A 14,695-nucleotide genomic window follows, 5' to 3' on the forward strand; every position below is an offset into this window, starting at 1 on the left:
TTAATTTATTGGTAAAATTTTGATAAGGTGTTGTCATAATGAGAAAAATAAGATTTTGCTTCTAAGTTTATTTTACATGCCTCTTTCTCTTATCGGGTAAATTTTTAAATTACATGTTGTCGTTGAGCCTTTGGCACAGTGGTAATAGAACTTGTGCCCTCATTGGTTCGAGTCCTAATTTTTGTTCTTTCACTTCGCCTCAAAATTATAATAGTAAAATTTTGTTCATCCCTTAAAATAGAATAACAAATTTTAATTTATTATCTAAAAGTACGAAAATATTAATTTATCTCATTTTCATTCGAGAGGGTGATGGTAAATAGAGATTATGTTGACAAACTTTCTTTTTATCTTTTAATAATAAATATGATCACATTAATTTTTCCACACTTAAGAATAGAATAAAAATTTTCATTCTAAATTTACCTAAATTGTAAAATATCAATAGACTATCATTTTAAAAAAAAAAATCACATATCTTTTACGGTAATAAATCTAGATTTAGAAATGTGCAAAGCCAAACAAAGCAAGCTGTTGCAAGTTTCCGCTCCCTCAAGTCACCCAAAAAACCGGCCCAACAAGGCAACAACAACTCTGATGGCCCTGTCAGTGTCATCTTTAATCTCTGAAACTCTTCACTCACACAGAAAGAACAGAATTTCCATTTTAATTTTTAAGTTTCATTCACTCTGTCTCTCTCCCCCATTTCCCATTTTGATCCTTCCCACATAAATATGTCAAGCTACTCAGTAGAGTCCTGTGCGGTGGAAACAACTGATGGGGTGAAGCTTAACGCAAGAGTGTTCAGACCTAAAGAAGAAGAACAAGGAGGAGAGGTAAAAAATGACAGCAGCAGCTTGGCGATCGTTCTTGTTCATCCATACTCGATTTTGGGTGGCTGTCAAGGGCTCTTGAAAGGCATAGCTTCTGGGTTGGCTAATAAGGGTTTCAAAGCTGTGACTTTTGATATGAGAGGTGTCGGCAGGTCCACAGGAAAGGCTTCTCTCACTGGCTTTGCCGAAGTTGAGGATGTTATTGCTGTTTGCAAATGGGTTTCTGAAAATTTGCCCACTAATAGGATTCTCTTGGTGGGTTCTTCTGCGGGTATGATTTGCTTTTTGCTTTTTGCTTTTTGATGTCGCTTTGATGGATCGTGTTTGATTGTGTGTAAATTGCTTGTTTGATTTGTGTTCGTGGTTATAAATCTTTTAGATCTGTGAAATTGGATGCTGATTTGTATTGGTGTCGGACTTAATGGTAGATTAATAAAGAAAGCTTTTTGCTTTTGGTGAGGGAAAATAGGAAACTTTCCACTAATACATCTGTGGAAAGCTGCTATCCTGCTTTTTGAGTCAAAAAAGTTTTATTTTGATTTAGTGAGTTGGTTTATGGTGTCAAGTTAATTTTCAAACATTTCTCGACATATTAGATTTCAAAATAGGGAGTTTTAACGCTCTGCTTGATTTTGGCAATGGTCAGTCAATGAATTTTTCTGCAGTTAGCTTTATTTTGGTGTTCTGAAAGCTGGAGGGTGCTCTTGAGGGTTTGTTGAATTAATATGTTTAGATAATTTTAATAGAGAATTGCTGTGGAAAATATGAATTTTCTTTTGGGAACCATGAAATTTTAGTGGAATTCTAGAAGATTAGATTTAATTCTCTCTTTCCTCCTCCCCACCCCACCCCTCCTTCTTTCCTCCCTTTTGTTGGATGTAAGGAAGATATTTCTGGAGCCATTTTCTCTAGTTTTTGCAGTTGTATTCAGGTTCCTCTTTCTTCCTTATTATCAAATTTCAATTCCTTTCAACAACTATTTGGGGATGGTGCGTGCAAATCCCAAGGATCTATATTGGTGTTAGTTGCATTATTAGGTTCATAATATTTTAACCCCCAAGGTACTAACTCATATTCAACCTGTTTGCGTGGAACATTCATGTTGGGCCTTTTTATTTTATTTATTTGTTCCGCTTTACATGGGTTCTTGGTTCTAGTGAGTGTCTAATTGATGTCAATTAGTAACTCCACAAACTGCCACATTCTGATTGGTTTCCTTTCCTAGAACCCTTTTTGAATGGAGGACGAAACTCGTTGGGGAGCTTTTGTGATGATCAAGCTTGAGTTCCCAAGTGACCTCCATGAAAATTATGCAATGAATCTCAAGTAAATGATATTTACCTTGATTATAAAAAAAAAAAAAAAAAACTAAATGAATAACTAATCAATATGTTAAGCTACAATTGAAGCATTAATCTTTATCTTAATGATTTGTGATGGTGTGAATTTCGTTGACAAAGGCTAGAGCCCAGTCATGACCTCTTGATGGAAATTTCTTAGTTGATACAACTACTGAATATTGAGCAATGTACATATTAGGTGAAGAAATCAATCTACTACATTGACAATTTTATCGGATACCTGTCCTTACAGAGGAAGTTATTTCATGTGTGTGTAGTATGCACCTAGAATGCCAATTGGTTATGTTTTTATCAATTCCTTTACCTCTGGCATTTTCATAGTAATAGCAGGACAAGCATGAGACTGCTTAGGTGTATTGTTACCTGTCAATATAATATGCCTAACAAGTGTGAATTCATCTTCTTCTGCCTTGAATATTAATTTTGCAGTGACTTGGGCATTTCAGATACTGCAATAGATAATAGAACATTTGGTGCGTACGACCATGGAATGTAACTGACTTCTGATTTCACTGATCAAATTGCAATAAAGCCTGATGAATTAATAACTTATCGTGGAAAAAAGAAAAAGAAAAGAAAAATAAATTAGATGTAAGGAGTTTTCAAGTTAATTTCCATCATTCATTTGTCTCATTAGATTGATTCTGTAATAAAATATTATGATACTACTTGAATTGTGATGATTGATGTTGTGTGCTTCAACCCTGCTCTTGCTGTATAATATCCATTGAATTTGCAAGGTCCTTGAACTGTGAAAGCAGACTCAGTTTTATTTACATCTTGTTTATCCCTTATGATCTGTTATCAGGTGCCCCAATTGCCGGTTCTGCAGTCGATGAGATTGAGCAAGTTGTTGGCTACGTAAGTTTGGGATACCCTTTCGGTATGATGGCTTCAATCCTATTTGGGCGACACCATAAAGCCATCCTTAAATCTCCAAAGCCAAAACTCTTTGTAATGGGAACTAGAGATGGGTTTACTAGTGTTAAACAGCTGCAGAACAAGCTGAGTTCTGCTGCCGGGCGTGTTGAAACTCACCTTATTGAAGGCGCAAGCCACTTCCAAATGGAAGGCCCTGCTTATGATGCTCAGATGGTGAACCTTATCCTTGATTTTATTGCATCATTGTAGTAGCAAAATATCAGCCAGTTCTTGAAGTTGCGCTTGATGCAGAATTCCTGTAATTTCTTTTACATGCAACTCTCATGTATTCTATGTATATGCTGATTTTTCATATTTGTTTTATTTGCAGGATATCATATGCTTGGATTGCATCATCATCAACATAAATCTTAAATCATTTGGGTAGCTGCCTCCGTTAAAATTTGTTTTAGGATCGTGTTTTCTCTTGAAATTGTTTTCTGAAAGCATTTCAAATGATTGAGAGAGAAGAGAGAAGCAAACAATATGAAAATAATCTTTACATGGAAAGAAAAAATTTACATTAAGCATCTAAAGAGCAATGAGAAAAAATAAGCTTACAATGACAGTACGAAACCAAACCTAAGTCACTTTAAATTAAGTACACCACTAGCCTGAAGTACATTGGCCTAGTTGGTCATAGAGCTTAAAACATGTTACAACAATCTACAAATGACGGTATCATTGCCTCATCGGCATTGATTATCTGCCGTTATTGCCCGCTGTTGTTGCCGGCAGAACCATCAACCATTCCACCCATCTCACTGTATGGCCGTTTTCGCCATCCTCGTTCCTGGTTCATAGATTGCCCTTGTGAGAATTGATGTTCTCCCTGTTCTGCTTTGAATCCAAAGAAAACAAAAACATCGGATTGCTTTCACAATCAATGACCATAAATCGAACACGGTGTAAGAGGACTCTTTCATATCATTCAAAATAATAAGCTCAACATGGTAGCAAGATTTTATGCCATATTCACAGGGATATTTGACAGCCAAAGAATTTATCATAAGGAAAGCAATTCACATAATTTGAATAGATTTCATTGCAACCATATGGGACCCATTGCGTTGAGACTTTTAACTGGAAAAGGAGAATTACACTAGCAAACTGAAAATTTACAGCATAGTACATGTCAAAATCTGAATCTTCGAAAAACTCCTATTAGATGATACAACAGAAGACAGCGTGGTTTTATTATGCTTCCTAAACTATAGAACATGGTTATATGTAATCAGTTATTACCACTTTCACCGTCAGATGCATCTTCAAGCTTTGCAATTGCATTGACTAGGGCTAGTTCTTGCTCCTGCATTCAAATTTACTCGTAAGAATGAACTGCAGAAAGAATACAAAATAACTTAGTACAAAGATGTTAGATGCTTACTTTAAGTACCCTCTTTGCTTTCTCGACATCCGTCGGATCAGGATGATTAGCAGCAAAAACTTTTTCAACCTGTTCAAATCCACCACAATTAGGCAAAACATACATCAGCAACAATTTCTATATAACTTTTTCATCTGCCCGCATACCTCCTTAATTAGAGTTTCTGTGTGAAGTATTTCAATATCACCCAAAGGCTTCTTGCCAATACCATTCTGGGAGAAAGGAAAACCTTTCTTGGGCTTCATGGTCCCTCTACCTCTTCCTGCACCAGAAACACCACCACCCCGCGTCAAAGGTTTCTTAGTCCCACGACCGGGTCCTGGACGGCCACCTTTCCGAGAAATACCAGGCTCATCACCTTCCCACTTAATATCTTCTGGTGATATCTATCATGACAACACTGAAGATTAGCAGCAAGTAGGCTTTTTATAAGAAATGAAGATTTTAATTTTAGAGTATTTTTATCACAAAAGATGGGGCAGGTTACACGGTAACTACATAACAGAAATTGATGAGCAAGATAGGCAAGGTAAGGAATAAAGCCTAAAATTCCCAATTACAGATGATGTGGGTTTAAAAATATAAGAGTGGGGGCCAAAAACATTTAAAAACATACAAGTAACTCAGCCACATGACTAATTATTGATTGAAATTTCTTTATCTCACTTCCAAAAGGAACCTTCTAGCAGTACATGTGCACACAATAACACAAGTCTGCTGCATAACATTAGCATAACAATGGAAAGATAAGAAAAGATAGCAGTAATCCATAAAGTAATGTGGTTTGAGACAACCACACGAACACCTTATCACTATCCCAAGGCATGATAAGAGAAACAAGCATCAGAGCAGATATAAGAAAATACAGTAATATCTACACAAGAAGCAGAAAGCTTTTACTTTTAAAACACTGCACACTACCATTAAACAAGTTCATGTAAAATGGAAAGGAAAACTTATGGCAGTAATATTACCTCTTTGAGATTGACCCACTCCCATGTTTCATCAGCTGTATTAATATCATAAACCAAAGCATGCCGCCCCTGTCATTGTTTGGGAAAATGTAAAATTAAAGGAGGCCCATTGATTACAAAACTACTGCATGGTGAAATGCTGAAGATACCTCATTGGGGTTGTAGTCAGTTATAACAGCCTCATAGAAGTGGTTGTCTTCAGGCCACCTTGTCCAAACTTTCCTTCCAATTAAGGGATTATAAGTTGCTGCCTCAGAAGGTCCATTTGCTGGAAAAGCGCCAGAAGAACCCCGATTAGCAACTTGGCCCCTCCCAGCAAGACCTGTAGAAAACTGCATCCATTTCACCGGAAATGGAGCATAAAAATACTCCATCAACCAGGCAGTTCATGGAAAACACATTAATTTATCATTTTCTTTCAGAAAAACAAATTAGACTTACTGATTTTGGTTTCTTGCCCTTAGATCCAGGTGGTGGACCTGGTCTCAAGGCAGATGAAGATGGTTGCACAGATGGATGCATTCCAGGAGATGGCGCACCAGTTGACAATGAAGCTACTGACTGCGATGTTTTTGTTTTCTTACGTGATGCAGAAACGGTAGGACTGGGTGCAGGATCATGGACCGGCTGAGGGATGCTGGGCATGCCAGGCTGGAGGCCACTTGCCTTTCTCCATTCCCTAACAGCATGATTGATTTACACTTCCCGTTAAAAGGCAGAATGGATCAGTAAGTCACAATCCATACGATAAAAACTGCTGAGCACGCATGTCATGATATAATCATACCTTATCCTCAGGATAATGTCATCAGCATTAACCTTTGATAGAAGCTCCCTATGTTCCTCGTCCGATACTCTCAACTCCTTTCTAAGTTCAGTAATTAAACTCTCCTTCTCCTGAAAGTATATATCAAGAATGGCTTTCGAACCTACTCTTATTTATTAAAGATGACTCAAGTGTATGCATACAAAAAGTGAAGCTTACCCAAGTAATGGCATCAGATTGAGCTTTAAAGGCCCGCAGGACTGAACTGTATGCATCCTGCTCAACGCTGTGGATCTGAGTTGCCATGTCATTTTGCATCCTAGGTAATGAAGCGGAACCTATAACTGCAGATCTTCCATTCCCAGTGGGGCGAACCCCTCTCTGAAATCTATTGTGATGTGAAGGAGGAAGGTCATCATCCGTGCCTGCAATTTTCTCGTACAGAAGCCATTAAAAGAGAGACTGTCTAACATGTAGCTTCCAAAGAAACAAAGAATTTCAAAGGAAAAAAAAAATGATATCTTTGTCCAGCATCAGTGGCACATCTAAAGTATTTAACTCATCCCATTCAACTAACACAGTTCTTGTTATCTCTTGCATCCACATTCATGAGCGGAGCAGGAATAGAAAAAAAAAATAACTCTACAAAGAAAGATCTTTTTCCTGCAGAAGAATTTATGTTTTATTCTCCCTCTATCACACAATAACTAGCACTATTGTTGGCCACACAACCTACAAAATTATTAACTATACTGCAACCAAATCGAGCAATTAAAGAACACGTGATTCATGAACTAATTCTTGTAACTTAAGCTTAACTCACCACTGCTATCAGAAAGCTGGTAATCCATCTCTCTTTCAAATCAAATCTTCAGCTACTTAACTGATTAATTTCTTTCGATACACGGGCTACAGACAACTGAAAACAATTTATAATGATCAATTCATGACTATATTTCACTTAATTTCAATTGTTAATCAGTTTAAATAACACCACACTCATAATTACTTAAGCACAAACTTAATACAAGCATGGGGTTGAAAATCATCAAAACTAATTCAAAGTTTACAAATTTCAAGCTTGATATCACGAAATACAACCAAAAAACGAAATTTTCAAGTGAAACCTTACCACTACTGTCGAAAACCTCAAAGTCCATCACCGTTTCTTCAAAAAAACCTTAAATTACACTTCGAATCAGCTCAAAAACGACAAAAGTGGACCGATTTCTCTGAAAAAAAATTTCAAGCTCGAGGACCATTAACCGCCAAAGGCCGATAATTTCACGGCAATTTTCACATTTCAAGCCAGAATCGATCAAAAGAAGTGAAATCGGGATCAATTAGATAGAAATTCTAATTATGGCCTGCGATTCAATTTCGTTTGATTTGGGGATAAAATTAGGGATTTTGATTGAGCAAAGGCCAAAGGAATGTTGCCGAGGAGAGAGAAAGAAACCGGACTTGAAATTAGTTTTAATTATATTTTTATTTTCAGTTAATGGTTGGGTTTGAAGTCCGCCACACGAATTGGATGATCGTTTTTGGAACGTGTTTCTAATTGTGACAGGATATTTTCTTGAAGATCCTTCCCGCTTTCACTCATTTCGCCAATAATTAATCTCCAATACATATCAAAGATTAAGACTCCCTGATCAAAATTCCTAACCATTGAATTTCTTGTGACATCAAGAAATAAGATTAAAAGTAACTCATAGTAGTAACAAGATTAAAATATTAAGGTAACATTTATTTATGGAATGATTAATTTCACATCTTATAAAACTATTTTAATCAATTCTATCACTTTACGAATGTATGTTGGCTAAAAAAATAATATCACTCTTTGAAATAAATAAAGTCGTAATCTATGAAATAATTAATTTCACATCTTATAAAACTATTTTAATCAATTCCATCACTTTACGAATGCATGTTGCCTGAAAAAATGCTATCACTCTTTGGAATAAATAAAGTTGGAATCGTTAGTAGACTTGTGAAACATTATTCTTACTTGATTAAAGAATAAAGATTAGAATTTTCTTGTATGCTTGAATTTCTTACCTATCGCAACAAAAATTAAATTTTATGTGCTTATCTTACGTTATAATTTTCTCGCTTAATCATAACCTTTAGTTCTCATTTATCTTGTGCAAAATCTTTCTAAAGAAACATCAATGATCTTTTTAAAGCTTTTTCAAAGTTTATAGAAAAAGAATTAACTTACACTTAGGTTAAAATTCAAAAAAAGAGTAAACAAATTTATATTAAAAAGATCTATGAACATGTATTAAAATTTTATTTATTTATTTATTATTTGCAATGAATTCATCTACGATACTTATGAGATATCATACTGCACAACTTAGACACCGTCTGATGGTTTTAAAAAAAAAATGATCAGTGGACGGTGCATAACCCATAGGGCACGAAATGCACAGGGGTGACTTAAGCACTTTCTGTTACATGATACGAAGCAAGTTGATATTCTTTTGGGCCTCTTTCAAGCTTTTCAATTGCGTGGCCCACTTTCTTCCGTTCGGCTTCCAACATCATTCCGTGTCCCTTAATTGGGCCCCATGTGGTAATGGCTCGGGTTATGGGCCGTCCATTTGATTGGACGATTAACCCGAGGTATCAAAACAAAAAGCGTTCTTAATTTTTAACTATTTTTTATTATTGAGATAATTATTTGAATCATCATAATTATTATTATTATTTACTTTTTTTCAAAACGATAGGTACGTGTTTCGCATGTAACGTATTTGGTCAAAGCATCAACTGAAAATGCGTTCAAGTATACGTCACCCATTAGTGATTAGAGACCACCAAAACCAAAATTCTTTCTACAGCTTTCCGTTCCCACACAACCCCCAAAAATATCTACCCAAAATAATAATAAAAATAATAATGAAAAAATAAAATCGCTTTTATCAAAATTAAAAACCCACGCATAAAATTTATTAATAATTGTTTTTTTTTTTTAGTATCTGTTTAATAAACAACAAAACAAACAATGCTCCTCCTCCCTCATTTCTCAACTAAACCACACCTCCTCTTCTCTTCACTCTCTTCTTCTTCTTCTTCTCTCCGCCCTCGCCTCCCCAAATTCCCGTTCTACCCCGCCTACTTTACAAAGTCTCCATCCTGTCCTTCCATCGCATGCCACGTCAGCACGACAGGCGGCGGCGGTGCTGCGCAGATGGAGTCGAGTGCGTCTGTCGATTCGGTGACGCATGATTTGAAGAATCAGAGATTGGATACGGAAACGGAAACGGACGGCGGAGATGAGAGCAAGATGACGAAGAAGCTGAAAGCTCTTGAGGATCTGAATTGGGACCACTCGTTTGTTCGAGAGTTGCCTGGTGATCCCAGGACTGATTCTATCCCTCGTGAGGTTAGCTTATTTTATTTGATTGAAAAAAAAAATAGTTTTTTTTGTAATTTATTTTATATTGTAATTTTTTTAGACTGAAATTTCACTTATAATTGATTATAATTTTTCCATTGAGATTATCGACAGAATAATAAAATGAAACACTTCCTAACTACGATAGTAACATTTTTATAGGTGACATCAATTTATTGAATTATTTATTATTTTGTCCTATCTTCCAAATAAATGAATGACACCTTATTGAGATAATCAAAATAATTTTTTGTGCAAACTGATGTGGCATAATATGATCAAAGGAATGAAATAAAATGGTGCAGTAGTCACTATGAAATTTGTTAATTAGAACTTTTTTTTTAATATAAAAATTAGTTTTAATACCTCTATTTGGCACATTGAATTCTTTTCATGCAAACTATTGTGGCATTATAGCATGTTGCTACTTGTTGCACTTTATTTATTCATTTTATATGGTTTTTGTGCTTCCTCATTAGGTTGCATGAAAAAAGTTTGTTTATTTAGTAATTATTTCTTTTATAGATTTTTTATTTATTTTTTATGGGTGTTGAATTGAATTTAAACTATATCAGTAGCTAATCGGGATAGTTGGTTTACCTCATTCATGTCGTTTGCATGATCGTATTTGAGATTTGTACATTAATGAAAGATAAGTGGTAGAGGTTTGTATGCTAATTCAAAGATCGTCTATGTGCATGTTATTTTTTTGCAGCCTGATTTGCATCTTGATTCAGTGTCTTCTTTTTTAAATAATATGTAGGTATTGCATGCCTGTTATACTAAAGTTTCTCCGTCAGCTGAAGTAGAAAATCCTCAGCTTGTTGCGTGGTCAGAATCAGTGGCCGATTCTCTTGAGTTGGATCCTAAAGAGTGAGTGTTTTCTTCTCTCTCTTGTTTCTTCGCATGTTGTATTGTTTTCAAACTGATGGATGCTTTGAACTAGATCAATTTAATGGCGAGTGGTAATTTTAGAAACTTTCAAAGACGATATTTGACTTCTGATAGCACCTAATGGTTCGATATTGTGGAAACTCTGAAAGTGTCATTTGAATCTGTAACGGTCTTGAGCTGTCAGTGACTGGAAAGCCCTCGTATGCGGAAGATCTGAAAACTTATTAACAACTGGCACTGCTGTTATAATAGAATTACAACAACTATATCTGAGAATATGGAATTGTATGCCATTCTTTTATTAAAATGTATTAATTGCTGAAATTTGTTGGTATAAGAGTGTTTGCTTAGTATTGCTTCTGATTTCTGAAGTTTCATAATATCATTTTTTTCTATCTGCACTTAATTTCTTTGTTATTTTATTTCTTTTTATTTTTTAAATTTATGGCATGCGATTATCTTTGTCACTGAAACTAGAAATCTGTTTATGTTTTTCAGATTTGAAAGACCAGATTTTCCCCTCTTTTTTTCTGGGGCTACTCCTTTGGCGGGAGCGTAAGTGTTGTTATTCATGTTTATTGCAAGTCACATTGCATATCCCTTTTCAATGATATTGTTGTTGGTCCTTATCGATCTTCCTACTGCAGGGTGCCATATGCTCAATGCTACGGTGGACATCAATTTGGCATGTGGGCTGGTCAGCTGGGTGATGGTCGGGCAATAACTCTTGGCGAGATCCTGAATTTGAAGTCGGAAAGGTGGGAATTGCAGCTTAAAGGAGCTGGGAAGACTCCATATAGCCGCTTTGCTGATGGCCTTGCAGTACTGCGTAGTAGCATCAGGGAGTTCCTTTGCAGTGAAGCCATGCACTTTTTAGGAATCCCAACAACTCGTGCACTTTGTCTTGTGACAACAGGAAAATTTGTTACTCGAGACATGTTTTACGAGTATGTTCAGTAAATCAATTTGATTTCAATTCTGATAAAGTTTTTAGCAAACGACATCTTTCTAACACACTCAAATCAACACATCTAATTGATTTTGATTCTGATAAACAATTTAGTAAACGACTACTTTCATGTCTTTCTACCATATTTCCCTTTACTTTTTCTTTCGTGCAACTTTGTAATGCAATTTTTTTTTTTGGGATGTATGAGAGATGCTGTGGTTATTAGTAAATAATTCTAATTTATTTGTTAGTGAATCAATAGAAACAGACAACCTTTGACATGTTGTTTTAGACTATACTCATGTTCACCTAGAAAAGTTTGGAGATTTGAAATACTGGCAATGGAAATAAACTTGAGAGGTGATTATAGAGGATAGTTTTATAATATATCCAGGTATTCATAACAGTTAGTGACCTCTTTCATTGCAGTGGCAATCCAAAGGAAGAACCTGGTGCAATTGTTTGCAGAGTTGCTCAATCTTTTTTGCGCTTTGGTTCATATCAAATACATGCTTCAAGAGGACAAGAGGACCTTGATATAGTCCGTACTTTAGCTGACTATGCTATTAGACATCATTTTCGTCATATTGAGAATATGAATAAAAGCGAGAGCTTATCTTTTAGCACAGGCGATGAGGATCATTCCGTTGTTGACCTAACTTCAAATAAGTATGCAGGTAACAGTTTCCGTTGAGGAATTATGTTTTGGTTAGATGTTAACGGATAGTAGAATAATTCTGATGTCTGCTTCCTTCTAATTTTTGGCTGCCCTGCATTTATTTTGGAATTAATCAATGTCAAATTCCAAAGTTCAGCTCATATGGAAATTGGTTAGTTGTTCTAAGTGAATGACTTTGTAATGCTTGTTTGCGATATTCAATTAGCCATCCAGTGATGCATCTCTGTGCAACAAGCATATACTTGTAACAGTCTCTATTGTTATAGTTCTATGGTCATTATTTGACAATTTATTGGGATGGGCTTGCTTCCCCTATATGGTTTGTAATCTCATTCCATATCCAATTAAGGAAAAGTTTTAGCCTTTGTAATTTTCCTGTTATTTATGAATTATATTTGACCTTTGATGTTTGAACTTTCTTGATTCATGGTAGTGTCTTGCTAATAACATATAATGCTAAAATGGATAAGAGTACTTAAGCATTCCTTCACTTTCTGTTGGCAATTGTATTTCCTCCCACTGAATCTGGAATTTCTATTTCTCGATATTGACAGTTTCTACGTGTTTTCATTGATGATTTCTGAAAGTAGTTTTTGGAGCAATTTTAACACCGTTCTTTTCTTTATTGTTTTATCTCTGGACTGCACCAGCATGGGCAGTGGAGGTTGCTGAGCGTACGGCTTCGTTGGTTGCACAGTGGCAAGGTGTTGGTTTCACCCATGGTGTGCTGAACACTGACAACATGAGCATTTTGGGGCTCACTATTGATTATGGACCTTTTGGGTTTCTGGATGCATTCGATCCAAGTTTCACCCCAAACACTACGGATCTTCCTGGAAGAAGATACTGTTTTGCAAACCAGCCTGATATTGGCTTGTGGAACATTGCACAGTTTTCCACAACTCTAGCAGCAGCTAAATTGATAGATGATAAAGAGGCAAATTATGTCATGGAAAGGTTTGTTTAATTTGAATATTTTTTCTTTTAATATTTGCTATTGGTGTGTTATACGTCGTTGATGAAGATTTATGCATATCTTGACTTATTGTTGCAGATATGGAACAAAGTTTATGGATGAATATCAAGCCATTATGACAAAGAAACTTGGTCTTCCAAAATACAATAAACAGATTATTAGTAAACTTCTAAACAATATGGCTGTTGACAAAGTTGATTACACAAATTTCTTTCGTGCACTTTCCAATGTCAAAGCTGATCCCAGCATTCCAGAGGATGAGTTGTTAGTTCCACTGAAGGCTGTTTTGTTAGATATCGGAAAGGAGCGGAAGGAGGCATGGATCAGCTGGGTGTTATCGTACATACAAGAGGTACTATATGTTCACAAAGTTTTTTTTCCCTTCTTTGTTGTCTTCTTTTCTTTTTGGACCCAATTGAAATCACATAAAATTTGTGAAACTTGCCAGGATTAGTGAAAACTCTTTTGTTATATTCTTTGCTGACGGATACATGTCTAGTCAATTTCCTCTCCTAGTACTTCAATCTAAAAAATGTTTTCTGCAATTTGGAAATATTCGGATGATTGTGGTTGCTTGCTCCGGTCTAGAGTGTGTGGTAGTCTTTGTTTTATGGTGTGTATAATGAGAAAATGCCGGCAATGCAAAAGGCAAGGAAGTTGAAATCTTTAAAAACTTCATGCTTTACTTCAGTTCCTACTGCATGTTCAAATTGTTACTTGCATTTGCAATGATGTATGAATGCTTTTTGAGCTTTTTACTGTTTGCCTAGGTAGAGTAGCTTTTCTTCTGAGGATGTCTAATGTTTTGGTGAATGCTCCTTTTGTGATTTTGATGCCAACATCTTGTTTGTTGTTGCATTTTTACACGACACCAATAAAATAGACCTGTCATCCAGTAAAGATTATCCCCATAGTGACAAATGGGCAAAAAAAATTGTCTTGTCATCTTTTTCCTTTTCCCTTTCGCAGCTGTTGTCTAGTGGCATCTCAGATGAGGAAAGGAAGGCATTGATGAATTCTGTGAACCCAAAATATGTTCTTAGAAACTACTTGTGCCAGAGTGCTATCGATGCAGCTGAGCTCGGAGATTTTGGTGAGGTGCGGAGGTTGCTTAAACTTATGGAACGCCCATATGACGAGCAACCAGGAATGGAAAAGTATGCTCGCCTGCCCCCGGCATGGGCTTATCGACCAGGTGTTTGCATGCTTTCCTGTTCATCGTAATCTGCCATTCTCTGCATTATGTTATACCTATACCAGAAAGAGGATTGTAACTTCATGTATATAATAGTCGAATCATTATTATTATTATTATTTTTGTGGCTGCAGAAAAAAGTAGAAATAATTTGTATGGCATTATTTCTTTGCAGAATTTTAACAGTTTATGCATTTCGAAATCATTTTATTTATTACAATTTTTTATTTTATGACTTCTTGCAATTGGCTTCACAAGGATTCGTACAAAATTGTAGGTTAAGAATATTTTATCTTATAGAAAGGCAGGAGTTTAGAAATGTTTAGATCTTCTATCACCTTTATTTCGCAA

At 35.7% G+C, this 14,695-nt stretch overlaps 3 protein-coding genes across 7 annotated transcripts; 2 read left to right on the plus strand and 1 right to left on the minus strand.

The window, feature by feature from the left end:
- Positions 1-547: 547 nt before the first annotated feature.
- LOC102608579 (hypothetical protein) lies at positions 548-3,642 on the plus strand. Of its 2 annotated transcripts, XM_006492589.4 has the most exons (3): positions 548-1,104; positions 3,003-3,289; positions 3,447-3,642. In XM_006492589.4, the coding sequence occupies exons 1-3, from the start codon at positions 735-737 to the stop codon at positions 3,501-3,503; spliced, it is 714 nt and encodes a 237-aa protein (XP_006492652.1). In that variant the 5' UTR covers positions 548-734; the 3' UTR covers positions 3,504-3,642. The 2 variants fall into 2 exon arrangements, with proteins under 2 accessions (XP_006492652.1, XP_006492653.1); XM_006492590.4 differs by lacking the exon at positions 3,447-3,642 and having other exon boundaries at positions 549-1,104; positions 3,003-3,432.
- LOC102607702 (hypothetical protein) lies at positions 3,590-7,814 on the minus strand. Of its 4 annotated transcripts, XM_006492586.4 has the most exons (11): positions 7,375-7,814; positions 7,066-7,161; positions 6,462-6,667; positions 6,264-6,373; positions 5,918-6,155; positions 5,626-5,808; positions 5,477-5,545; positions 4,649-4,888; positions 4,503-4,571; positions 4,361-4,424; positions 3,590-3,955 (listed from the first exon to the last, which is right to left on the minus strand). In XM_006492586.4, the coding sequence occupies exons 2-11, from the start codon at positions 7,091-7,093 to the stop codon at positions 3,828-3,830; spliced, it is 1,335 nt and encodes a 444-aa protein (XP_006492649.1). In that variant the 5' UTR covers positions 7,094-7,161; positions 7,375-7,814; the 3' UTR covers positions 3,590-3,827. The 4 variants fall into 4 exon arrangements, with proteins under 4 accessions (XP_006492649.1, XP_006492648.1, XP_052290723.1 ...); XM_006492585.4 differs by lacking the exon at positions 7,066-7,161 and having other exon boundaries at positions 7,375-7,813; XM_052434763.1 differs by lacking the exon at positions 7,066-7,161 and having other exon boundaries at positions 3,590-3,908; positions 7,375-7,811.
- A 1,409-nt stretch (positions 7,815-9,223) lies between these two features.
- On the plus strand, positions 9,224-14,579 carry LOC102607412 (uncharacterized). The gene is made up of 8 exons (XM_006492584.4): positions 9,224-9,639; positions 10,415-10,524; positions 11,044-11,100; positions 11,193-11,492; positions 11,924-12,171; positions 12,824-13,130; positions 13,228-13,501; positions 14,119-14,579. Exons 1-8 carry the CDS (start codon positions 9,259-9,261, stop codon positions 14,371-14,373), a joined length of 1,932 nt encoding a protein of 643 aa, XP_006492647.1. The 5' UTR covers positions 9,224-9,258; the 3' UTR covers positions 14,374-14,579.
- The last annotated feature ends 116 nt before the right edge of the window (positions 14,580-14,695 follow it).

Source organism: Citrus sinensis, chromosome 2, assembly GCF_022201045.2.
Source record: "Citrus sinensis cultivar Valencia sweet orange chromosome 2, DVS_A1.0, whole genome shotgun sequence".
Taxonomy (NCBI): domain Eukaryota; kingdom Viridiplantae; phylum Streptophyta; class Magnoliopsida; order Sapindales; family Rutaceae; genus Citrus; species Citrus sinensis.